General features: G+C 37.8%; 1 protein-coding gene across 11 annotated transcripts in view; it reads left to right on the top strand.

The window, feature by feature from the left end:
- The window catches only part of LOC102778169 (target of Nesh-SH3-like), a 35,927-nt gene extending 9,240 nt beyond the window's left edge, over positions 1-26,687 (top strand). The window contains exons 2-24 of one of the 11 annotated variants that reach the window (XM_087836012.1): positions 1-180; positions 5,008-5,076; positions 5,159-5,291; positions 7,392-7,573; positions 7,787-7,842; positions 8,484-8,508; positions 8,874-8,954; positions 9,342-9,416; positions 11,924-12,127; positions 13,297-13,374; positions 13,839-14,030; positions 14,938-15,003; positions 17,000-17,086; positions 18,582-18,650; positions 18,760-18,885; positions 19,385-19,474; positions 19,634-19,843; positions 20,001-20,106; positions 21,145-21,224; positions 21,850-21,879; positions 21,966-22,124; positions 22,211-22,333; positions 23,000-26,687. In XM_087836012.1, the coding sequence (XP_087692138.1) occupies positions 1-180; positions 5,008-5,076; positions 5,159-5,291; positions 7,392-7,573; positions 7,787-7,842; positions 8,484-8,508; positions 8,874-8,954; positions 9,342-9,416; positions 11,924-12,127; positions 13,297-13,374; positions 13,839-14,030; positions 14,938-15,003; positions 17,000-17,086; positions 18,582-18,650; positions 18,760-18,885; positions 19,385-19,474; positions 19,634-19,843; positions 20,001-20,106; positions 21,145-21,224; positions 21,850-21,879; positions 21,966-22,124; positions 22,211-22,333; positions 23,000-23,115 (2,537 nt within the window). In that variant the 3' untranslated portion in view covers positions 23,116-26,687. The remainder of the gene's footprint in view (positions 181-5,007; positions 5,077-5,158; positions 5,292-7,391; positions 7,574-7,786; positions 7,843-8,483; positions 8,509-8,873; positions 8,955-9,341; positions 9,417-11,923; positions 12,128-13,296; positions 13,375-13,838; positions 14,031-14,937; positions 15,004-16,999; positions 17,087-18,581; positions 18,651-18,759; positions 18,886-19,384; positions 19,475-19,633; positions 19,844-20,000; positions 20,107-21,144; positions 21,225-21,849; positions 21,880-21,965; positions 22,125-22,210; positions 22,334-22,999) is intronic. The other 10 variants (XM_006802010.2, XM_006802012.2, XM_006802013.2 and 7 more) reach the window with 10 other exon arrangements.
- Positions 26,688-27,286: the final 599 nt, after the last annotated feature.

Genomic DNA, 27,286 nt, shown 5'->3' with positions numbered 1-27,286 from the left:
TGCGTCGACAGAACATGAAGGTTCGAATCAACGCCACTGGTGACACCATTGTGATGAAGTTTGTGCGTCCAAGTCCAGATGTGAAGTTAGAGGGTTATATTCTGGGTTACGGCAGCAGCATGTTCTCCAAACAGTTCATCCAGCTGCCTGAAAACGGACAGCCCTACGAGACTGAGATGGGTAAGACCCACAAACATTTCTTCATCTACAGTATGTGTATATTTATAATGTTTTTCTTTTCCAATTTACTTTTCCATTAGTTTTAATCAGTATCAAGTTGTTGATGGAGATGATCTTTGCAGATAAAAGGCAGCAGATCTTTATGCATTTCCTTAAAAGTTTATTAGAAAAAAATTGTACACTTGGGCAAAATGAAACCTTCCACTCCCTTTTCCGAATATTTTCCCTTTATACAATTCTCAGAATCTGAACGTATTAGTGTCTGTCTTTAAAACATTAAACAGGTTCATGAGGAGCTGATTAAATCTGTGCCAAACCACGACTTTGCGTTGTTTTGATTCTGGAACTTTTGTTTCTGCATCGGTGTGACCACCAAACCTCCATGTCTAAAACTTTACACTCGTGGGAAAGTGAGAGTTTCTGTAGGAATACTTTCGGGAAAAGAAGAATGTAAGAAGCTTTGAGAAGCAGCAGAGTCTCACAGTGACAGCAGCAGGTGGCTCTGATCCGTTTTCTGAAGCGCAGCCAAGAATTTTTATCCCATCACACCAAGAAAGCTCTAAAAGTTGCAATGGTATGATGCATATAATCGGCCACAGTGAGAGGGTTAACAGAAAACCGGCTGAAAGTCATCCTTCAACACCAGTTTTCATGCAGGATGAGTTTGTTTGCACTCCTGCAGACTTGGGACTAAATGACTGCAGCAGCTTTTGGGATTTAGACCAGAATTATGAGGACTTTTCTCCTCAAGCAGGAAAGCCCATTTATCATCTAATGACAAATATTGGCTCTGCATTATGCTCACAAAAATGCACCAGATTTGGCTGAAGTTTGTTTATGGTCTTGGATACATTTGCTTTAGTGAGAGATGTGGAAGTGAAAAAAAAACATAAATCCTGGGTTAAAACTGCTTTTCATGTTGGCATTATGAAACATTAAAATATGACTAAATTTGGCTGAGGTTTCGTGCTGATCCTTTGTGTGAAAACCCAAATTCTGCTCAGTATCGCCTTGTATGTTGGCAGAATTAGAAGTCAAGAGGCTACAACATTTCGGTTGATGGACAGGTTCCAAAACGCTCAACTTTTCTTGCCTTTTGGATGTTTTTATCCAGGTTCTCTTAGCCTCGAGAGCTTAATTTCTTGGTGATGAGAGTGTAGCGAATTTAGCTTTGTACTTTCTTTAAAATCAACTAAATTGGGCTGTTCATGAATGACATTACTGATTTTGGATGCAGTTGCAGTTCTTATCAGCTTTGAGCTTCTTTTCATCCTGCTGGAAGTAGTTTCTTACTATGTTTAAAATTACACAGACTTTGGCTGAAGTTTAATGGTGCTATTTTAAATACTTTATTCACTGCGTCCCTACTTTTCTGATTAATGTACAGTAATAGTGACTTTCTCTGTGTGGGTCACTAAGATACTAATTCAATGATGAAGAGGCGGCTGAAGGTTGGTAGACAGGCCCTCATTTACTCGTGTGATGATAAATTTTTGTCTTTTTGTTTTCTTCAAATCTTATGGTAGAAATAGCCAAATTGTGCCAGAAGTCTGGCACTGGTTTTCTAGATAGATTTCTGGTAAAAAATAAATGTGGTAGTTTTTCCTCAGATGATTGATGGAACTTCCTTAAAAGTTGGCATCAGTTTTGGTGGAGACTTCAAAGAAAGAGCCCAAACTTTTAAAGACAATTTTCTCATCAACTGCTTGATTGGCTTTGATGAAAACATCCGAACTCTGGCATAATACTTTTGCTTGTGTTATAAATTGGTACAACATTAGCAGTTTGCTGAGAAACATCAGCTTTACTCCAGTCTCTCTGTGTATCTCATTAAAGATACTTAAGTCAGATATGGAAGTGAAGTTCCAACTTTTGATTAAGTTTGGGTCTGTTTTTTTAGTCTTTTGGATGCTATATGTTTTCTGACTCTCTTTGAGCAACTGTGACCACATAATTTCCTCTGGGACTAATAAGCTAATCTGATTCTGATGATTCTGATTAAAAATTGCCAGAATTTGCATGGTCTAGCTTTGATTTTCTTGGTATATTTCTGATGACATAAAATATATTTTGCCATTGATGATTAATTAATATGACTTAAAATTTGGCTTAGGTTCGGTGAACAGAAAAGCTTTTCTCATCAATTGTGAGCTTCATTTCTTTACTTAGTTGCTTCCCATATGGAAAAGAAATAGAAAAAAATTATAAAAGACTTGCATCAGATGTGGCCTACTTCATATAGTGAATCATATAAGGCTTATATGATTTACTCATGAAAGTGGCCACTTTCATATATTGTTTTAGTAAGTATCCAAAACATACATCATACAATTTTCCTAAGGATCTTATATCTGTTTTCACTCTTGTATGCTTTTCATACAAATTTCACACAAGACAGATACAAACTTTATAAGATTTTCTTTTCTTTTCCATATGGGTTTGTACCTTGTTCAAACTGTGCAATATCTGGCTGAGGTTTGGTGGACAGCTCACCACACATCCAAACATCTTCAGATTATTTGATTTGAATAATTCAGATCTGAGTGTTTCTTCCTTTCTTGGCATTATGAGACATGCTGAGTTCATGTGCTGCTGGGAAAATCAGGTATCCCATTCTTCCATGTCATGTTTACTTTCCTCACTGTGGGAAAATTAAATCCAGAAGACAGATGATAAACACATATAAACAGTTAGATACAGGAGGATCTTGGAGCTCCTCTGGGAGAATTTTAATTTAATCTCCTTCTTCATTTTCACCACTCATCTCTCATCACTGCCACTTCTGCCTCAAGGTCATGTCATGTCAGTTTGACGATCTGGGCGGGACTGTGGTATCAGAACTGCTCTTAAACATTTCCTGCGGTGTTTACCTTCCTGTTTAAAAACCCTCAATGGAGGATCATCCATCAGCAGTTCCAGGAGGACTGCAACCGCAGTGTTGACTCTTTAAATCCGACGCTGCCGGTGGTTTCGGGGTTTTGGTTTTTTTAGCCACATGAGACACAAACATGGCTTCATGACGACTCAGGGATACTTCACCATTTCCTCTGCAGGCAAACTGTTGCTGTTTCAATTTAAACTTTACTGCACGAGAGTGGAGAAACAGTAGCACTGTATGGTGTTAAAAACATCTGAATTTTGGCTCAGGTTTGGAGGATGGTTTGGTAAATACAGACAAATCCTTAATCTGTTTAGGGCATGTGATTGATGGGGTCATTTGGGGGGTGGGACATGTTTACATTTGTAGAGATGAATACAGTCTCCTCTCAAACCAACAAAGACACTGGTTTGTTTTTAGAAAAAAAATCAGCTTCAGGACATTTTCTTACTGGAAAGTTAAACATCACTCAGTCCAGAGAACTGTCAGAAAACGCTATAATTTTAAATGAAGTCTGGTGTAGGAGGAGATTGTGATAAAGAAGCATTTCATCACCTGGCTGCGGCTTTATTAGATGCTACAGAACATCGTGATACAGGAAAAAAAATTACCATATTGATTGCACAGAAGGCTGAAATATTAATCAAATATGAGGAGCTGAGTTATTGATCACAAACATCAGACGATATTTGCAGAGTAAATGTGTTCAGTTTGACAGTGAGGAGTTCCTCCCCCATAACTGGTCATAAATAAAAAAGCTGAATTGTGTCCACGCTAAAGGCAGGAAGAAACAGCAGCTGCTTTAACAGTCATTCATCATTTAAAAAGGTCTCCAGAGAGGTTTAATAAGTGAGGGTGGAACTTTTACTTTCACACTGATGACTGAGTGAAACTCAGAGAGCTCAGTCATCAGGAGGAGTTCAAAGGTCACTAAGAAAGGAACAATGATTTTCAGTGTAGGCTTACAAATGATTTTGACCTGTAATTTTTATTCTTTAAAACCACTTCATAGCTGTTTTACAAAACTTTGTTGTTATTTTATAAGACTTCTGGTGCGTTCACCTAGTTGTTTTGCAGTTTTGTAGCTATTTTTACATCATAACTTCTGTAATACTTTACTTTTTTTTACACCTTTTTAAAACTCTTTGTAGCTTTTGTGATTTTATATTTTGTAGTGTTTTATGATACATATAGTGCCGTAGTTATGTGTGCTGAATATAATATCAGTGAGTTCTCAGTGATTCCCAGACATTTACAAAAGTTTCTTTATTTTTACGGGGAACTAGGCCAATGTTCCTGTATGTAAGCCACACTTTGCACTGTTAAATTGACTAAAGAAAGTCAGACTAAGAGATGAGTTTGTGCTGGAAAAGGAAACCGTGATGTGGGTGAGAACAGAAAAAATTACAGATAAACGCAAACAAGTTGAGGCTGAACTCTAGAGTTAAAGACGCAAAGAACAAAAGCAGAAAACATCTGATGGAAATCAGATTATTATGAAAGAAGATGTGAGTGTTTTCACATGTGGATGTTTAAACTGCCATCCTTGTATTTCAGCAAAGAAACTCTCTCCTTATCTATAATCATTCACATCTGTGTGTCTACTTTCTGTCCATGTGTGGGAGGAAGGTGGGGGAGGGAGGGGGCAATAATACCCGCCATGACATAATCACCATAACAGAGTGGAGAATTCCTCACATGTTTCAGCCTCTGTGAACTCCCACATGAGATGTTCATGTTTCTGTAGGGAAGGTTGCAACATACTTGCCATGGTAGTTGCAGCAGTACAGGTTGTAACTATACCACTATTTGAAAAAAAAAAAAAAGGTACTGTCTGCAACTGTGTTTTGTGGTTTTATCCAACTTTGTTGGCTTTTATTCCTCTTTGTCTGCATCATTCTGTTGGGTGTACATCACAAAGCCTGACCTCATTTGACATTTTTTTTCAGATGCAGAACCAAAGTACCTGGTGGCCGTCCAACCAATCCCAGCTAACGATGTGAAGAAACACTGCACAGGTATGCTGGTAGCTACATGTGGGCTTCAAACTGATAAACAGGCCAACACATAGTCTCACTCTGTACTCACTTGTCACAACAGGTAAAGTGAACCTGGAGAAGCCGCTTCACCTGGTGATTGGTTCTATTAGCCCATCCGCTGTGCTACTGTCCTGGGGAAACTATCTGAAGACACCCTATGAAGGGAACATCATGAACGAATGTCTGGAAGACGGGTGATTAACTTCACTTGTTGTCCCAATGCTGATTGCATATTTTGTCTAAGCTGTACACTGAGCTCTGTCTCTAAAGCTTTGAGCTTTCAGGAATATGTTAAGGAACAGTTCACAGTCTGGTAAAATATTGACAATTAATTTTTGGGGTTTACCTTTATGATGAGTAACTTCACATATGTCACAGATTCATCATAAAACCAGTTTTAGTGAACATGAAAGCTTTTTACCTCCTCTTGTGTATTTTATGTTTTATGGACAACCAGAAAGCCCTTTTCCAAAGCTCGACGTTACTCAGAGACAAATCACCTTCAACCAATCAAGATGATGAATTACAACCCTGAAATCTCTACTGCTGTTGAGCTTGAACTGTCCCAGTGTGTTGAGTGATATTACACCGACTGAGACTCACCAATGCTCTTTTCCATCACCCCTTGATCTCTGCTGCCTCTAATAATACATATTTTCCTTCCCTGTCAAACAAGTTGGAGGAGCCATTGGAAAGCCTAAAACCTAGGAAAACCTAGGCGTCCTCTGCCACTCTGGGCGTCTTATTAAAACCTAATGTCAGCTCCATCTGTGGAGGGTTTGGCTGCTGCCTCAGATTTTTGGATCCCTGCTCTGAAAAACAGAACTTGAAGGAGTGAAAGTGGAGATTGGCTTTGTGGCCGCCAGAATTAACAACACCTAATGGACGAAGTTGTTTCCACACTGAGGTCACGGTGGATACAGGCAGCCAGAGAGAAACCGCACGGCATGAAGACGCTGGTACTGGATTGTGTATGTCATCCATATGTCGTACCACTGGGACACTTTGATGCTTTCTGAAACCTTCAGTCTTGTGATCAGGGAAACTTTGACAAGATGCAGCCGGACACATCCTGCACAGTCTACGAAGCAGACCTGCAACCACAGTCATCAGTGATTTAGTTTTGTTTAATTCTGCATAACCCAGTTTTTCTACCTATGAATCTCAGACATTATGGCTCCTTATACAGTTTCGATCCCTCTAATACCAACTAGACACAATTCTAGTGTATTTAAAGTGGGTCAAAGTCTATTAAATGTAAAAGCTGCACTTTGAAAGCACATTCTTTTTGTTCTGCAGCTCTAAATGGGCTCTTTAAGCATCTATCTGATTTTAGTTTTGAAAGTTCAAAGCATTATTTCACTTAACAGCAATGTATAAAAACAGTTGGTCAGATATTAGTACAATTTCAAACTGCTTAAGTAAGATAGTGGCCATAGGTTTGGATTACATAGGAACTTTATATCAGTGTCACACAAGTTCCTGTTAATACCTGCCTCTTTAACAAAGAGCTGCCAAAGCAAAGAATTACAGGCGAGTTTGTTCCATTATTTGGGACACCATCTGGCAGTCTGTTCTCAGTCTGTAACTGTAAGCATTTTGTTATTTTAATAGCTAATTTAAAAAAAAGTAAAATAAATCAAAAACTCATTTTGTGATTCCCTAAACTGTGGTAAGTGCTGGTTAGCCAAAGATTTATTTATGTACAGCACACTTTCAATGGATACAAATACAGACCAGTTAATTTGTAGACAAACATATACATTTTTTTACACAGCTGTATCTGTAGGTAATTTTTATTCCTATCCTTGATAAAAAAATCTTTACCATAATGGTATTATGGCATTAATTGTTTCAAAGACTTGGCTTGCTATTTGTGTTTATCACAATATAAACCTAAAATATGAGGAGCTTAAGTCACTCCTCCAGAAATGTGTGATACTGTCAGTCTAATTAACCCATTTCTTTGTAGTTTTTGGAATTAGTATTAGGCAGCTGGTTGCTAACATGTTTAGATCAGCTACTTTACCTGTTTCCTCTCGGTAAATTACAAAGATAACCGTTGTGTTTTATACAAGTCAATGAATGTAAGCATGGCCAAATCGATTTATTGCTGAAACACAACCAAGCTATTGAGAATTAAAATAAAATAAAATAAAAGAACATTACATATAAGCATATGAAGTTAAAATACAAAGGACCAAGAATAGAACCCTGAGGAGCTCCAAGGGCAGTTTTCAGACAATCTAACCACCTTGCTGTTGGTAAAGGCATTTTTCCTTTTTCTCCATCAGATTCTACACTATCCGCTACAGAGAGAGAAACAGGAATTGGATCTACCAGACATGCCCAACAAGCGACACAGTCATTGATAACCTGAAACCCAACACGCCTTATGAGTTTGGCGTCCGCTCCAACAAGGATGACCGCAGTGGCACATGGAGCAAACCCGTCATCCACAACACCAGCATGGGCAGTAAGGAGTTACTTAAGTACTTGTCACCACTGGAATCATAAAGGCTAAAGCTAAAGAAAACATCAAGCCTTGATTTTGATGTTAAGAAAAAGTTTACAATCTCTTCCAAGAAAAGTTTTTATTATCATTTTTTTTTTGCAAAGCAATGGCTAATTGATTTTTAATAATAATAATGATTAATTTTACTGCTTTTTCTCTGCACTTTTTTCACAGATAAAAATAGACAGAAGTCATACAAGCCGCGTAACAGTCCTCCAGTCAAGCTGGGGGTAAGTAACCTGCTGTACTGTAACAAATTAAATGCTGCTACATCTGCGATGTAAATGTAATGACCTTTTAAATTTTTAAATCATGGATACATGTAGAATAGACTGCTTCAAACTTTATATTTACTTAAATACCTCAAAATGTACTTGAAAAATATTTAATGAAGTAAATAATAACATGAACAAACTATGCTGCGCTTACTTTATGTGACATTAATAACATTTTTTACTGTTTGCTTTTGTATAATTATGGCTATTCATTATGATTAAATTCTAAAACATCAAAAAATGTGCCATATTTTTAATTTGTGTATTTGTTTTTGGTCAGTAAGCTTACTTCATATTTAATGTAAAGTATTATGGCAATGAATATGCCAAAAAGGTTTTCTTAAATTAATAAAACTTGAAGAAAGAAAATAGGAAGATATACAAACATATTGTAAATAAAATTAAAGGTGAAGATAATAAGTCTTCATTAAAGGAAAATTACATCTGGGTTTCTACAGAATTTAAAGGTTGAGGTCTAATTTTTCAAAGCAGTGCATCATGAGCTTAGGAGTCCTTGTGTTTATGTATATTTGATTTAAACATGTCTAAAGTTGACATTCTTTGTTCTTTCTTTCTTTTTTTTCTTTTACAAACAGACACCCCTCTTTGCTCCTCGTTATGGTAAGATTTATGATTTTGTCTTTAATTAACATATAGTCTGTTCAGTCATTATTTCTTCCTGGCGTGATTTGTGGAATCTGTTGGACTTCAGTTTAGGTGTGTACAGTCAGTAATGTGTTCTCATAGGCCACCACAACAAAACAGGTTCAGGCTGGTTCGAAACACTCACACTTTGCAGTAGGAAAAACACAACAACTTCCAATTATCCTGAAGTTCAAGCCAAGCTTTATGCACCAAATATAATAGCTGCTGATCTTTCTGAAAACATCAGACTTGTATTCTGCACTTAGACATCTGTCTGCTGAACGGCTCATGCTGAACCATTTCATTGTTTTTCTTTAACATCTTTGTTGACTTGTTTGCAGCCCTGCACAATGGAACAGGCCCTCGAACGCCTACTTTGTTCAAAAACCCAGGGTTCCCTGGAGCTCCACGCACGTCCTTTGGTGATTACTGCTCTTTCTTTCTTTTCTCCCTGTTTGCATACTTTTACTTTTCTTCCTCTCTGGGCAACAGAGAAGTTGCTCACACAGCACAGCACAAAAGCTTCCTTAAAGGGTTCTACTGATGGAAAACAGGCACCAAAATGCAGTTTCAATCCTCACATTGCAGATGTGAGAAAGTGAGAAAGCAACATTCTTTAAATGTTTCAAAGTAAGAAATTCACAGCACTAAAGGATGTTGAAGATTTGTTTATAAAAAGCCTCATCAGTCTAACCCAATGGCTGCTTTTCCCAAACTAGGTTTCACAAAGAATTGATTGTCTCTCCAACCCTATCCTCTTTAATTTTGACATTTTTCCCCTTATAAACCCACCGTGTTATTTCCAACAGCACCTCCCGAGAGCCAGCAGGAAACTATCCCTGTGCCTGGCTCTTCTGAGCCCAAATTTCCTCACGTGTCCCCCGGTAACGAAACAGACGCTCTTTTATTCTTTAACCATCAGCTTCACTCATTTGCAGTGCATCTTTATCTGCTTCGCCTGAGCCTGTGATGCACCTGGGAGGGGTGGGGGTGGGGTGTGCAGCTATTGAGATTGGCTGCATGTTAGCATGTCTTAAGCCCAGTTAGAAAGTCAAAACAAGGCGAGGAAATGATGTCCCTGGAGATCAGTAAGTTCCCCTTGGCCTGCCCATTCCAAAAGTAGCTGCAGCTCATTTTTTCAAACCACACTGCTGAAATGTATATGACAGCCATCATGCTTCAGCATTCATTTCTTTTCTCCTTTCATCTGCTTTCTTTGATCAATGATATTTTTCTTTCTTAGACTTTTCAATTAATACCTGATATTTTTACCTCTGAGAGGTACAAGGGCTCAACACTACAGTATTATCATTACATCTGTAGATTATATTCAAACCATCAGCTATTTAAAGTAAACCAGTTTTAGTCAGAACTCCTCCATTCCTCTGTCATCCATCTTGTCTGTCTGTCCAGCTGTCCCCATCCTACTTGTTGCAAGTCACCGCTCTCTTCAGTCAGTCTGCATGACAGGAGTGCATGTCAGCCAGTTCAGACGCAGACGTGGTTGGAATTTCCCATCCAGGAAAGCCAACACAAGTCGTTCTGCAAAATCCTCCCAAAGTACAATGTCTTCAAACTTTTCTGTATTTCTCTGAGGTACGAGATTATAGGGAACAAAATCAAATTCTTTAGGCATCTGTTTGAAAATAAACAAATCTTCTGGAATCTAGGGCTGGGTATCTGGTATGAAACCAGAGTTTTCTAACTGGTTTTAACAGAAATATTAGATCTTGATCTACAACAGGAAAATGCTGGCTAAATACAATGGTGTGAAAAAGTGTTTGCCCCTTTCCTGATCTTCTGTTTTTTTTGTATGTTTGTGAGACGTCAATGTTTCAGATCATCCCAAAAGAACTCAATATTAGACACAGATAACACAAGTAAACACAAAAAACAGTTTCTGAATGAAGGTGTTTATTATTAAGGGGGAAAAAAAACCTGCATGTGGAAAAGTGTGAAAAGTGATTTCCTGCTAAACCTAATAACTGGAACAAGCAGCAGCAAGTGGAGTCAAGCATTTGCGATAACTGGCAGTCAGTCTGTTACAGCACTGTGGAGGAATTTTGCCCAGCCCCTCTTTGCAGAATTCTTGTAATTCAGCCACTTTGGAGGGTTTTCGAGCAATACCTGCCTCTGTAAGGTCATGCCACAGCATCTCAGTCAGATTGAGGTCAGGACTTTGACTAGGCCACTCCAAAATCTCCATTTTGTTTTTATTAAGAGATGGACTTGCTGGTGTGTTTTGAATGATTGTCCTGTTGCAGAAACCAAGCATGTTATAGCCTTCTCCTTCAGAATGTTTTGGTAGAGAGCAGAATTCATGGTTCCTTTTACCATAGCAAGTCTTCCAGTTCCTGAAGCAGCAAAACATCCCTAGACCATCACACTACCACCACCATTTTTTAATGATGGTATAAAGTTCTGATATACTGTGTTACTTTTACATCATATTTAATGGTGCACACACCTTCCAAAAAGCTCAGCTTTTATTTTGTCACTCCACAGAGTATTTTCCCAAAAGTCTTGGGGATCGGAAAGATGTTTTCTAGCAACACTTAGACAATCCTTCATGCTCTTTAGCTCAGCAGTGGTCTTGGAACTCTGTCATGCAGGCCATTTTGCCCAGTCTCTTTCTCATGGTGGAGTCATGAACACTAACCTTAACTGAGGCAAGTGAGGCCTGCAGTTGTTTAGATGTTGTTATGGTGTCTTTTGTGACCTCTTGGCTGGTAACTCCTGCGAAGGTTCACAGCTGTTTCATGTTTTTGCCATTTGTGGATAATAGCTCTCACTGTGGTTTTCTGGAGTCCCACAGCTTTAGAAATGGCTTTATAATGTTTTCCAAACCGGGAGATCTCAATTAATTTGTTTCTCATTTGTTCCTGGATTTCCTTGGATTGCATCATAATGTATGGCATTGAGGATGTTTTGGTCTATTCCACTCTGTCAGGCAGGTGCTATTTAAGTGATTTCTTAAACCTGTGTTTAAAAACTGCATTCTGTGTTTTGCCTAATATTGACAGTTTTTGATGATCTCATACATTTAAGTGTGACAAACATAAAAAAGAACAGAAATCAGGAAGATGGCAAACACTTTTTCACACTACTGCATATCACCAACCAATAAGCCAGTGAGGACCCTTCATTATGAACATGTTTTATTTAGTATCAAATGAAGTATCTATACCATGTCCTATCCTGACAGAAAAGCTAAACAAATTTCCAGTTTTGAAAGACATGTATCTGATGACTTGAATTTCTCCAGAGTTGCTGGATGAAATTAGTCAAAATGCATGTCTGTTTTATTTTATATCATAGTGTACACATCAAGCAAAAACAAACACTGAGCAGTTTCCTATGACCTCAGTACCTCTTTTCTCTTTCATCCCAGAAAAAGGAAACACAATTAGAAACAACACCACCCAACCAGCGGATATTCCCACTCCTGCCCTCCCCAAACTTCTGTCCACCAAAGCCCCCCATGCCAACATCACAGCCGTCCTTCTTACTAAGTTAGCCTCCAGAGGTGACTCCATTCATGTGCAAACCACTAAGGCACCCACTAGTGCACCTGAGAAGCCTCGTAACCCCACTGGTAATTCCTCCTTAAAATCTTTTTTTTGTCTTTCTTTCTTTTTTTTTGTCTGTGACATAATCATTACGTTTTAGAAAACATACAGTTTTATCATAGTCAGCTTTGGTTGAAAAATATCACTCTTGTCTATCCACGTCTCTTAATACTTAAAAATGTTCTAGACTCAGTGTATGGTGTCCATGAATATAAAAGCATCATCTGCAAATAGCTTCACTGCATTTGCCATATTCTGTCCCAAAAATGCCAAATGTTCTTTTCAAAAGTTGGCTTCTTCTAAAAAATCCTCTTTCTGCTTCTGTGAGATGTAGTATCTCTCAATATCTAAGCTTTTTGGGGGTGTAAGTAATGCAATGTTGTTCTTTAAAAATGAGTATGAGCATAGTTAACAATGTTTCACCAAATGAATCAGTGTGTTTTCTTTTCTTTTTAAACTGTGTGTGGGCCCACAAAAATAAGAGTTTCATCCAACAGTTGAACTTTGCAAAGAAATGTAGCACACTCAGCTGCTGTCAACCAAGTACTTTTTTAAAAAAAATGTATAGATCTTAAAATCTTTTCATCACACATTACCTAACGTGTTGAAAATAATCATAGCAGTTCTACAAAATTGGTTGGTTTTAAGTGTATTTTTTTTAGACAGCAGAGACATAACTGACTGAATACTTACTTTTATTTAGATTTAATTTCTGCCTCCACAAACTGCTCATTTGAGGTCAAAGGGCCCTGGCGACTGTTACTATATCACCCTGTTACCAAGGCAAGTGCCAGATGTACTTTGCACTATGTGAAAAGACTTGGCATATATGTGCAGCCTGCTACCAGGAGTTGGTGGACTATTGGCTAAAGACAGCACATCCTACACTGATCACATACATTTTTTTAGGTTCTACACCACCTTTGTAAGATTTTGAGGAAAGAGCTCATGATAAGTCTTCATAGTCAAATCCTACTTCTTAAATGCACTTTGAATCGCAATGTAACTGAGGCTTTAAAAGTATTGCCTTTCGTGTCTTACCTTCTCAACAGTCAGTTCTGCTTGGCAAACTTTAAGAAGAATATTTACATATATTTACATTTTCAGGTTTTAATTTGACAGGATGCAGACCATCTCTCAAACTGAAAAAGGCCTTCATTTTTCTTTAGTGTTCAACCTTCTTTTTTTCATACAGCTGTTGGCAAATCACAGGATGGCTCATCACTGCTGAGATCAGCACTGGCCAATGAGCGGGCCAAAACTAACACATGGGGTAATAACAACCTCACAAACAGCTTCCTTCATCTTGCAATCAAAAGCAACCTTGCTCTGTCTGTCTGCTGTTAATTTGCAATCATCTCTTTCCCTTGAGCTTCCAGGCAGCTTCCAGTGAAATTAGCACTAAAGGTTTTTTCCACAGGAATGGCTGCTCAATCCAGGAGTATCACCTTCACGCACATTTCATCTGGTGTTTGCATGCAGCACACAATCTTCCAGTTATCAAAATTCATCAGCATCTTCGATGACTGGTTTTTCAAGATTGTGAGCGCTTAAAGAATCATCTTGGTCCCATCGTGCTCATTTGTTTATTTATTCCATAAATTCAATGACATCAGATTTAATGGTCCATCACTAACGATGCTGCACAGGGCTGCTGCAAGCTCGCTTGTCTGCCAACACAGATAAAGGTCAGATCAGACTGTAACACAGGCCGTACAACTGTTTTTGATCTTTTAGGTCAAGGAAACAAAAGAAATCTCACTCCATCGCTGCCCTTGCAGCCCTACAACCCAGCAGCTACCACAGTTACCGGATCCATGAGGCCAGCATCGAGAAACCCTCTCTTTCCCTTCTCTAATGGCTTCAGACAGCCCCACTCCCCCTCCTCTAGATCGAGTAACTCATCCCCAACTTCAGGGAAACTTGGGGGTAATCCTCCTTGTACCTGTTTCTGTTATGTTCACTTTGCTGCTTTGCTGTCTTTTACTGTCCAAGGGGAAAATGTTTTGATAGGCTAAGCCATGAAATATGTCTAATTTCAAGTACTGAAGTTTAAGTTTGACTTTTCTTTTCAAGTCAAATGTAAATTTGATGGAAAAATACTTACAGGCTCATTGATTATATTTCTCTCTTGTTCAAGATTCTAAAATCAAGTCGATGAAAAATTGATACCAAAAAGAACTGAAACATCAAATATACCTACTATTTAGGTTGTAGAATCGTGAGATATTCTAATCAACACTGATTGGTTTTCCCTCTTGTGGACTCATTATCTTCCAGTTTCCCATCTATTGTTACTGTCTGAGACAATTTGGAGGCTTCTGCAATGGTTTTCTGTGCCACTATTCTTTCAATTTTAAGAAAGAATTTCTTATGTGTCTCAACACTGTTTCGCATCTCATCACCCCTCAACACAATTTTACTTTTGCCTTTTTTCTGATTAAATGCTGTGAAACTTCATTTTTGTTAACTGTTGGCTGCTAAATGAACCTTTCAGGCGAACAACCACACAAGTCCGTTAAAAGCTTTGGCTTAAAGTTTAATAGATCAACTAGTGGGATTTTACATTGCTTCCACAATAAATAATGCACATAAAGTTTTATCTTTGGTTCATAACTGATCCATGACAAGAATTAAGGAATTCTGTACAGTTAAGGAAATGGACAAAAGTTGGGGAAAAAATGGGAAAAGTAGGTGTTTTCCAAATAGTCAAGACAAGTAAAAAAAAAAGAAGATTTGTTTGGTTAGAAAAGGACTTGGTTGATTGTCCTCTCATCAGGTTCAGTTTTCAGAGACAGTTTCTTTCCCTTCATAACACTCAGTTTTCTCCCAACAGTAAATGGACAACCACACCGGGGCATTTCCCCACCTAAACCGGCCATATGGTCCCGACCTCGATTGGGTAAAAAAGACCTTGTTTGTCTTTCTGTGTTTCATCATTAACCCTTCACTCGCTTTTGCAGCATTTTCACCTCCACTGCAGCTCTTGTTGGTGTTTTTTGTGTCCATCCATTTTTTTATTAATACTTTAATGTCCATGCACTATTCACCCATCCATCCACCTGTTTGTCCACCATTGGTCTGTCCATCTGTGTTGTCTTTTTGTCCCACGTTCGCTGCCTCAAGCCAGTTTTGAGCAAAGCTTCAGTCAGAGAGATTTAACTAATCAAGCCGCTGCACATGGTTGATTATGTGAGTTGGTTACTTAAGCTCAGCAGCTGATTGTGTCCCTCTGTGTTCTACAAGTTGTTGGTGGTGGGGAGTATTTAACCATCTGGTTTAAGGTTGTGGTTGAGGAAACTGTAGCAAATTCAGAGACCTGAGACCTCTTCAACTCTTTGGGTGCTGGGCTAAAAAAACATTTCACTGCTTCACTGTTTCACTGCTTTGCTCTAATAACCATGTAGAATATTTCACAAAAAGTTTCAATTATTCCTTAGAACCAGTTTCAAAAGCATTAAACTCTGATCAGTTTGAAATAATGTATATTTTCTTGGATGAACTCCATCTGCAGATGAAAACGGTCAGATAATACACTAAGGTCACTGGTTGTTTGTGGATGTATGTTTAAAGATTGTGTTTTACAAAAGTATTGAATAATTAAGCTATTTGTTGTCTGCAGGGTTGACTATTGATTTTTTTTAAACTTTGGCCATTTCCCCACAATTCAAACTTTTTTTATGCTACTGCACAGTTTTTGCAGTTTTTGGGAACATTAGCATGATGGGTTTTTTTAAAAAAAAAGCTGTGTGTAGTTTAAATAGTGTTTCCAGAGTTATAATCTAAAGAAAAGAGTCTGTTATCTGCTGAAAATGATAAAAATTGACAGAAAATAATCTGTCAAGATTATTATCAAGAGCTACAAATTGATTAGAATCTTTTTTCTGAAACTGGCCTTTTAAGTTTATAGAGAAATATCTAAAAATATACATATAATGCATCAATGTTATTGGGAGTGTTGTTACTCTTTTAGTTAAAGTAATGCTTCTAAAATGTAACTTAGTTAATGAGAGCTGGTGTAGTGGAGTGTTATTGCTGGCTCAGACCTGCCTACACTTGTTGAGCTTTACTCTGTACATTAATATAGTAGTAGTTATAATAGTTGCTATATGGGCTCTCTCTCAAACTTAATACCATTATTTTATTTGTAGTGTTTGGTTTACTTTCTGATGATTTGAAGTAGTTTCCAACCCAACTAGGAAAGAAAATAGTCCTTTTGCTCCAACAATTACTTTAATAGGCTTAACAAGTTGTTGGCACAAACTGGCTGCAATATTTATTTGGAATAGGAACTAACGTACCAATGAAAGAAAAATATTAGAAAACCCTTTTTTCATTTGTCTTTTTAGAAGAATAAGCATATTTTTTGTTTGGTTTTTTTGTACCAGCAAAAGTGTATAGAAGTTATTCTAGTAATACCTTCAGCAGAGGTTAAACTCTCTGCAGTGACTTTCAAGCATCAGAAAATTCAATAGAATTTGAAGTCTTTCATAAGCAGCTAAAAAAAGAGGGTGATATGGGTTATGAGAACTTTCACTTTAGATTCAGTTGTATTATGAGTTAGGCCACCCTCAGAACCCATCTGACAATTGAAACCCGGTCAGATCACAGTTTACAAAAGCTTATAGTGAATTATACAGTTAATAATTTACATTGTGCATGGTGTCATGGTGGGCATGGTCTTCCTGTCCAGTATGCATGAGCTGGTTTTGGTGTCATCAGTTTTCTAGTTTTGATGTTTTGTCTTTTGTATGTTAACACCCAGAAACCACTGATCTATGACTTTTTGACAGAAACTTAAAAATGCAAAACAGGAAAAATGGCCAAGGCGTCTCAGGGCTTTATTTCAGTATTGAGTACAGACTCCAGTTTTAATCACAGTGCCTCTCCTGCTGCAGTGAACAACTCATTGCTGGAGGAAAAGAAGTCTGAACTCCCTGAAGTGTTTGGTCGTTCGGGTCCCACCACAGAAGAGTGGGTTTATGGTTGGTAACGGCATGAATTTCATTTGTCTGCACCCAAAACTTGCCCATGCCGTGTGCTGACTGCCGCTCCAGTTGCTCTACATCGCCAAGACTGCATGGTTTGGTGGTGTTACATGTCCAGAAACAAATCTTTAGAAGGACCATGAAGGAAAATACTGGCCGTCAGCTTGAAAGTTTTGGCCAAAGGCTTTGGAAAGTATGCGCTCCCCTGATTGTTAGCTTACTTTTACAGAACCTCACTTTGCAGAGCTTTGCACTTTTTCTCACCACAGAAATTAAAGGAGGAGACTGTTTCTAATTAGCCTGTGATGAACCTGGCATCTCGATTGGACCTTTGGTATTATTTTAAAAATTTTCTGTCCAGGGTCCAAATGCTTCAGCTTGTGCTTCTTGCCTGATTGCGAGTGCGATGAGCTTCAGACATCTTGCTGCAGAGATGCCGTGTTTAGAAAACCCTCACGCGAACCAGGACAGCATGGCGTGCATTGGACAGTTTTCATCAGAATGTGGAAACCTCTGTTTGCTTTTTATTTTAGAATTATTTGTGTGAAAAAAATTATACCAATATTTATTTATTCTAGTCCTGTATTGTAATCATGAGGCATTTCTGAACATAGGCTATAATTATAGCACAGTTTCCACTCTGACCTTCCAATATAATGATCCTTTGAGAACACTGTACCTCTTGTGGTTTCTTGACAAGCCTCCTAATTTATGTCCAAGAATAATACAAGGTTTATCCAAGTAAGCAAAATATCTCTATGAAGCTTAAACAATTTTAACCAAACTTCATGTCAAACAACAGCAAACATTCATACAGGCAGCCCATCATACATATTTACATGCAACTGATTGAAAGGAATGCATCTGTGTTGTTTCATGTTACGAGCTAACATGTTTCAGGACTCCATCATCTTTCATGTTCCTGGCTTTGCATTTATTCTATTTAGTTTTGGAACTGAGTCCATTCCTTGATTGTGAAGAATTTGGCTTCTGCTTAAATAAGAGGAAAGGGGGCAGGGGTGGGGTGTAATTGGCTGCAGGTTCTGGACTTTAGTCAGAAAAACACAAAAGATCTTGTGGGATTACAAGGAATTGTTCATGTTTTAAGGTTCATTTGGCATTTGGAAATGGGTAGGGAGTTCTACCTTAGCTGAAAAAATGTATTTTTCAAGAGATTAGACAGCACCTGGCTAGAAAATAGATCCAAATTGGCTGTAAAAGCTTTATTTTTGCCTTATGTAAAGCAATACTGTCCACAGACTACAGAACAAGCCTGAATCTGATCTAAAGCAGAGACATTCCCATCATGTAATACTTTAGAAAATTATTGCAGCACTTTATATGAATAGTAGTAAAAGAAATTTGAAATGATTGTACATGAAAGAGACCCTTTAATACAAAAAGTCACAAGTGCAGAGATGGTTTAGATCAGGACAGTAAAAGAAAGGCTGAAAAGGTGGTTGTAACAAGATAATGTTTTTGTCTCTTTCAGGATCTCCTGCTCGTCCAGCCATACAGATCAACAAGAAGCCAAATTTGGTTGGAAAACCTGGAGAAACGGGTAGGAACTCAATAAGAAAAACAATGAACTTTGTCTACACCCTTGTTTAACTGCGACATTTATAGTTTTCTGAAGGTTGAACTGTTTTTGTTTACATATTTTCCATCAGACAAAGTTAACAACTTCAAACAGAATGATAAACTGCCTGTCCTGAAACCCAAAGTACCAGCAGTGACCGCCAAGCCGATCAAACAAGAACGGAAACAGACCACAACTGCAACACCAACTACTACTGGTACAAAGATTTCCACTTGGCAATCAAGTAGTAGTCATCAGCCCAGTTTCGTCCAGTTTACCACATGCACACTGCAATTTAAGACAATTTTCTCCTGCTTATTTTGAAATGTTTTGCTAGTTTAACCAAATGCATGTGACCAATGATTGAACATGAAGTCTATTTACAATATGCTGCCAAATGGGGCCTTGCTGGGCACTTTAAAAGTTTTCATGTCAGTCACTGCTTTCTTTGAATAAAGCTTTTGGAAAATATAGTATTTTTTAACTATATACTCACTCCCAAAAGAAACCCACAAAAACAAAACAAAGAAAAAAAAAATTCATGGACATGCACAATATGCACAAAATATCACAAACCAGCTTACAAGAAGTAGACATACCTTCTTGTAATATTTTGCTTTGTTTACAAAAAATGTTGCACATAAAAGGAAGGTCATTTTTCCCCCAGAAGGTTTATTCTTGAAATTAGACAATTTGTGTTGTGTTTCTTCTTTCAGCACCTCGACAGGAGTCATGGGAGGAGTCAGATCTTTTTAAATCACAGCCATCCTCTGAGATTGACGCCATGGGCAAAAAACGTTACGTAGGTAAGCTGAAATGGTCACTTTAGCAGGACATTGGGTTTTACCGTACAGCGATACAGACATCAAAACAAGCATTTTTTGTTCCAGCTCCAATTACAAATACAAAGTGAACCTCAAACCCCAATGATACTTATGCTTTACATTCATGTTCTCTTTCTACAGCACCTCATGTCATCTACAAAACTGGAAAGAAACCAGATGAGCCTTGCTCTATTACCTCTTCCCTCAACTACTTTCCCGAAGATGAACCCAGTGAGACAAATGTGACATCACCACCAAAGACTCAACCCTCCAACCTCACTGTGGTGACAGTGGAGGGATGCCCATCTTTCATCATCTTGGACTGGGAGAAGACTGACAATGAAACCACTGGTACTTATTAGCTGAATTTTTATTGCAGCAGCCCAACAAAAAACTGAATGAAATTGAAACTCTTTGGTGATTAACCTATAACACTCCTATGGTGGTTTTAGCTGTGTTCTATCACGATTCTGTTGGTCATGTCCTAATTCTGTCATCCTCTTCTCAGTGTACGAAGTCATCTCCACTGCTAAAGGCCCAGATGGAGAACAGGTTTCCATCCTGACTACAAACCAGACTCATACTGCCGTAGAGAACCTCAAACCTGAGAGCAGGTAAGTTCTACCTAAATTAGTTTTCTTTCTTCAACTTTACTTTTCATGAAGTTGAAGTCAAAGTCGATTTCTAAATTGTAGAATTTGAGATTGGAAATCGACTAGCCTTGTGTACCATGTGCAAATTTTCACAGCCTAGCATCAGGAGTTATCTGCAGATTTATTTACCATGATTTCATGTTATGAGATTGATTTGCTGTGTAGCCAAGAGAACCAGTCAATTTGTCGGCTACACAGAAGAAAGAGAAGACATGAAAAATGTGAAAACACTCCAAACCAAACCAGTTCATTACAATAAAGCAGGTTTATACATATGAATCTCTGGATTTTAAGTGTTTCTGCAACTCAGATCTGACTGAACATCTGCTGGTTGGCGTTGCAGCCATTTCATTCAGCTGTTCAAACAGCCCAAGTCAGTTGAGCCCAGTAAAATAAGCAGAGCATCTGTTACGCTTGCTGACGCTTTAACGAGCCGCGATGTGGGAAAGCTTTTGGTGTGAAGGAAGGTGGTTAGAAATTAAGTCTGGCCCATGGCAAGTCTGGACTCCAGTAAAACCATATGAAAATAAAGAGCTGTGAGCAGAGGTCATGGTTTTCACTGTCATGCACGGGTTGCATGATGTTTGTGACTGTCCAAGCTTATAAAACCGTTTTAACAGTCAGTTGTGTAACTTTGATACAGTATAAAAGAACAGAAAACAATAGTTGTTGTATTGTTTTTTTAGTGACCTAGTGGAAATGGTTAAGGAGAAATCCTTTGCTACAGTAAAATCACTATTATTAACAAGTAGTTTCTAATATGTATTAGAATATATTGGTACTTTTTTTGGGCTGAGCTGATGTTTTTATTTTATTTTCTACTTTACTTTGATAAATTATAGTTCTTAATAAGATTTTGCAATATAGTTCATACCTAAGTAAGTACTACATTTTCTTGTACTTTGTGGCATCTGAGTTTGCTGTGTCATCTTTGAAAAAGTTATGACTCTATTACTGATTATGTATTATTGTAATGCTATATTTTCCCCCATTTTTTAGTTACGAGTTCAAGGTGAAGCCAAGGAATGAGCTGGGCTCAGGTCCTCCCAGTGAACCAGTGACCTTCAACACAGAGTCAGGTACATTCCTGCTAAACTCAAACTATGCCTGTCTTTAGAGAATGCACAAGCCAAAGCAGTTGCAGTCAAACTGAAACTCCAGGACCTCTCCGTGACTTCAAATGTTTTAAACAACAAGTAAAAATGCTCCAAACTTTCCGCTCATCAGTTAAGACTAATGTTCACCCTCAGCGGCAGCTACTGTTTCTGCCCATTTCAAATTCACTTAGCAGGAATTGCAACTCATTGCAGATGTATAATTAATTACCGCTATTGCATAAAGGTAATTTCCTGCTAGAAATTTATCATAATGTGAGACTTGAGACTTCACTCCTGATTGCCTGCAAAATACAATTAATCAGTTATGCAGTCATCCATAACTGGACTTAATGATAGAATTACTAACAAGTCATTGATTTAGTTGTTTTTTAAAAGCTGACATCCAGAATATTGATTTTTTCAAACATTGCATGAGTGAATTGATATCCTATATTTCAAACACAGAGAAATAATTAAATGTTCTGCATCACTGATCTAGATGATGATAAGGGTTGCGGCTCACGTTATAAGAAGGCACTCCTACATCAATGTGCAGTATGCTTTCTTTATATAAGCTGTTAAGACCCTGTTGTTATTCTTTCCTTAGCGGACCCCAGAGTGAGTGAGAACGTTTCAGGTAAATTAACATCCACCTTATGTCCACATGGTTATAAGAAAAGCCTTTGTTTAAAGGTACAAAGTTATATTTATTTTTCTGTACAGGAAAAGATGCCATCTGGACTCAGTTCCCCTTCAAGACAGACTCATACTCTGACTGCCATGGCAAACAGTATGTGAAGAGGACCTGGTACCGCAAGTTTGTTGGTGTACAGCTATGCAACTCACTTAGGTACAAGATCTACCTGAGTGAAACACTCAACGGTAAGTACAAATGCTGAATTTATTGCGCACTTTAACAGGGAAACTGATCCCAGATCTGATCTGTTTCTCTATATTTCCCCTTATAGGTAAATTCTACAATATTGGAGATCAGACTGGCTTTGGTGAGGATCACTGTCAGTTCGTTGACTCATTCCTGGATGGGCGAACGGGCAGACAGCTCAGAGCTGACCAGCTCCCATCCAGACAAGGTATAAGCTTTATTTCAGTTTTCCTGAATTTTCCTGAGCTCCTTAGTGAGCATGCATTTTTTGGACATTAAGATCCAGTATACTGCATGATTTGTCTTAAAAAAAATAGAAATTAGTTATACCTGTACTTACATCTCATTTCAATTCAATTCAACTTTATTTATACAGCACCAAATCACAACAACAGTCGCCTCAAGGCACTTTTTATTTTAAGCTAGACCGTACAATAATACATACAGAGAAAAACCCAACAACAATTATAGCACTTTGGAAACAGTGGGAAAGAAAAACTCCCTTTTAACTGGAAAAACCCTCCAGCAAAACCAGGCTCCCGGGCGGCCATCTGCTGCGACCGGTTGGGATGAGACATAACAGACAAATGTAAAACATTATATTTAAATCCAGTGTGACACCCACTTCATTGTCATTGTCTTTGATGCCCATCTAGAATAAGAGTTCAGAAACCAGAGAGGACATTTTAGAATCTTTTAGTTTTCTCATTTCCTTTAGAATCACAATCATTTATTTAGTATTATATGTCTGTACATTTTTATTACAATAAATAGGAAATTCTGCTGCTCTTAATCGGGTGCTTTGATACAAATTGGATAGAATGTATCAGATTTAAAATATGTTCCTCATCACGTATTGTTCTTTTTTGTCCAGGTTTCTTTAGAGCATTGCGTCAAGAACCTGTCCACTTTGGAGAAATAGGAGGACATTCTCATGTCAACTACGTCTCATGGTATGAGTGTGGAACACCCATTCCTGGCAAATGGTAGATGAACAGTCATCCTCACAGAGGCCTATGATGGGATTTGTTGCCAAAGCTTGGATGGCTAAGCCGTGCCTCTGAATTCTCTCAACCATGTTACTCAGTGCTGTAAAAATGTACAGGATATACTTGTCAGGGACTTTGTAAGGAGAGAGCATTCATCATAAATGATATAGCAACCATGCCTCATTTTTAATATTTATCTAGCAGCAAGGCTAAAGTGACGTTAGAACATGAAGATTCATAGAGGTATCGTTTCTCTGACTCATGCTAGATATATTTTATTTTGTATTGAAATAATGGGAAGCTGGCTCCCTGGATTACTATTTTCATAACTTGTGAGATGTTATTTATCAAAAAGTCTTTGATTGCATTGCTTCACGAGGGCCACAGATGGGAATTCACAGGAGTTTTTTTTTTAAAGAAATGCCATAAAAAGTAATTCAAGTGAGAGGTTTTAAAAGATATCATCCTGCTTCACATTCATCCATCAACAACTGGCAGTCACCCATATCACCAGTCTTTAACCAATGCTTCATTAGTTAGTGTGGAAAATATAGACAGCATCATGTGTGATAAATTTACTGGATATCAGCAATAAGAAACCTATTTTAAACATTAAAAGTATATAATGTATTTGAAAATATAAATACCAAATAATGTACATTCTGCTCTGAAAGGTGCCCCAAAAATACAGTCCGGTGATATTTTTCAGGAACTAAGTTAGCATTGTAGGTAACTAATCCAGCTTTGTGAATCTGCTGTTCTTTAATTAATTTTCATTATTAATTAACCTGCCAGTTATTTTTGATTAGCCAGTAAAAAATAGCCCATCTAATTTCTGAAAGACATATTTTGCTTACTGTCATGTAATTCTTATATTTAAGAAGCAGCAAATGTTTTACTTGAAAATAGACAAACAATTAATTGATCGTCCATTAACTGATCTATTAATGGAGAAAGAGCTGCGGCTTTTTATCATTGTCCTTTAAAGTAAATATCAAGCTGGCCTGAGTTTTGGTGCTTTAAACTACATTTTTAGGTGAAATGCCTAAAATTCATGCTTTACATGTCAATACGTTGGATGTGTTGACTGAACGCTGAGCTTCGGTGAGAGGCTTTTACACTTGCATTTTGCACAGCAGAAATGTATTTATATGTATATGGAGAGAATGTATTTTTTTTTCAGTACATTTTTGCAGATGCATTTCTCTCACCATGGCCCAAAAAAAAAAAGGAAAAAAAAACAAATGGTACTATAATATGCTCTTCTTTGTCCTTCCTCATGCTAGAGCATGGTGGGAAACTAATATTGCTGCCTGATTGCAAGTCAAAAGCAGAATTATTTACATTTTAATAACCAAATTACGTTTAAAGATTTTATTTCTAGTTAGGTAGGGTTAAAATATTCAAATGGGAAATTAACTTGTTAACTGGTCCTAAAGATGGAAACTAATTGCCATCTGATGCCTGGTTAATCACATAAAACATTTCCCTAAATACAGTCTCTTTCTGTATTTTACCAAATTAACTCATTGGAGCCATAGTTGCCCTGGTGGTTTTTCAAGCTCAACAACAGACCCAGTCATGCAGGCCTAGCAACCCATCACATGGCAACCACCAGTTACTAGGGAAAAAATATTGGAGAGTGGTTGCTAGATGTCACTGGCTGAACCTGGTAACAAAGTAGGCACTGCTCCAAAAGCCTACAGCACAGGTGTCAAACTCCAGGCCTCGAGGGCTGGTGTCCTGCAGGTTTCAGATGTGTCCTTGATCCAACACAGCTGATTTAATGGCTAAATGACCTCCTCAACATGTCTTGAAGTTCTCCAGAGGCCTGGTAATGAACTAATTATTTGATTCAGGTGTGTTGACCCAGGGTGAGATCTAAAACCTGCAGGACACCGGCCCTCGAGGCCTGGAGTTCGACACCCCTGGCCTACAGGTCCTATAGATTGGCATGGAAGATGCCAACATGCTTGCAAACATTCTCAATATTTTCCCTAGCAAGCAGTCTATAGGTCTGTGAGACGAAAGCCTAAAGTAGGGGCAGCGATAGCTAGATCAGGAACGCTATGAGTATCTGTTTACTTGAGTAGCTAGACAACTAGCCTGTATGCAGTCCTCAACGGAAACCTCAGACACCAGTTTTATTCACTTACACTATTTGTCACAATCAGATAGTTGCGGGAACAATGAGCCATCTGGCTCAGAACTCAGACATTTCAGTCTTTAAAGGGTTTGTATATATCTTCTTATGGAAATTATGCATGAAAATAAATCCTGTTATATTGTTTGTGATATGTTTAGCAACACATAAGAAAGGCATTAATAACTGAAATTGAAAGATACAATTTTTAACAATTTTTAACGAAAGTAAAGTTTCATCAAAACAAATTTAATGACCCAATGAACAACAAAAATGTCTGAGACAAAATCTGATCATAATAACAACATTAGTAAGAAAACAGTAATAGATAACTATAATGTGGCTGAAATGTTCTAATGATGTTCTGATGGCTAGCAAATCCAGAAATATCTGGATTAAACGTGCTGTTTACTTAACCAACATCTAGAGATGGAAACTAAGTTAGAAAAATTAATGGAGTGCCATGATCTGCCTTTCTACGTGTCTTCAAATGGGCATTTCTTTAAGGGCACCTAGTCTGCATTTTCTTACCTGTCATATGAATATAACATTAAGATGCTGAATGTTAATATTATGAGTCACCAGGTTTCAAAGAATGAGGTTCAAGTAATCCTTCTAAGCCAAAAGCTCAGCTTTCAAACTACTCTGAGTAGTTAGTACAACCAGACAGTATAACTCTGTCAACAGGCTTCCAAATGTTGGCCAATCAGAAGAAAGAAGGGGGAATGGAGTTGTTAGAAATGCTTAACAACTCACTTAATGAACTGAGGGGTTCATTAAAAGGAGGGCTTTATGAAGGGCAAATATAAGTATCGATTTTTATTTGAACTGTGAATCATGCAAAGCTACTCTAGTAGAGTCAAGAAAAGAAGCAGAGTGCTGAAAATGAGCAGACTAGGTAGCCGTTCAATTAGTTGCAGTGTGTGTTGTAATATAAATTTTCTCACTGGCAGGAAACAGATTACATGACTGTGGTATCTGAGAAGTGCAGTAATGAAAGTCACAGATTAGGGCTATTAACTAAATTGCTAATCTATCTTTATAATACTTAAGGCTGCCGTTAACTTCCTGTCCTTCCACCAGCCTCAAACTTACCTACTGTCACACTAATAATATATGGTGGAGTGATGGAGGCAGAGACAGTAGAGAGCAGTGATATAATACAGCATTAGCAGGGTGTTTTCTGATTCTTCCACACAGTGTTGCGCAGTCCTGCTTAGATGCTGTTTCCTGACAATAAAGCAGTGTACTGTGCCTTTACCTTCCAGCTGCAATCCTGACCGCCTTCATTTATAAAGCCCATTATTATAAAGCAGGGATCATTTAAAACAGATGAGTGCTTTGTAAGGAAAAATAAGAATGTATTGCTGTTGATGTTTTTCTACATACATTTGTTTCTATATTGATTTTTAACAATAAAGAAGTTTTGAGTCCTTTTTAAAAAAAAGTGTCTTTATTTACCCTCCACATGCATAAAGCTTTATCTGTTTATTACCTAGAACAGAACCTTATTATGTTTTTCTATTTTCTTAACTACTATTAATTGAATTAATCAATACTTAATTCAGAGTTGTCGAGATTTGGAGACTATCCCAGCTGTCATAGAGTGAGAGGCAGGGTACATCCTGTGAAGATCACTAATCTGTTGAAGTAAAATAATAAATTTAACCCATATTTCCTAACTCAGGACACAGGAAATGTGTTTCGTTGAAGATGAGAGATGAAAATATCAACAACAGTCACATCCATTATGTTTAAATTGGGAAATGCTCGCAGGGATTAATCAGAGAGTCAGACAGGATGGATAGGAAGTGTTTATCTTCAGCTGTGTTCAATTTCTCAGCTCCAGCCTCTTCACAGCTGAAAATTAGAAGTTGGGGAGTATCAAAGTAAACGCCTGTGACTGTAAGGGGGGAGTAAACGCCACTTAACGTTAACACAAATAAAAATCTTTTCAAAAATTTTTTAGTTCACACAAGCACTGAAATCCACCTTTAGTGACAGACGAGATTAAATTTTTGCCTTTTGA

The sequence above is a fragment of the Neolamprologus brichardi genome, chromosome 23 (assembly GCF_056152115.1).
Source record: "Neolamprologus brichardi isolate AB-2024 chromosome 23, ASM5615211v1, whole genome shotgun sequence".
Lineage (NCBI taxonomy): Eukaryota > Metazoa > Chordata > Actinopteri > Cichliformes > Cichlidae > Neolamprologus > Neolamprologus brichardi.
Note: the sequence above shows the minus strand (reverse complement) of the source record. Positions and strands in the feature narration are given on the sequence as shown.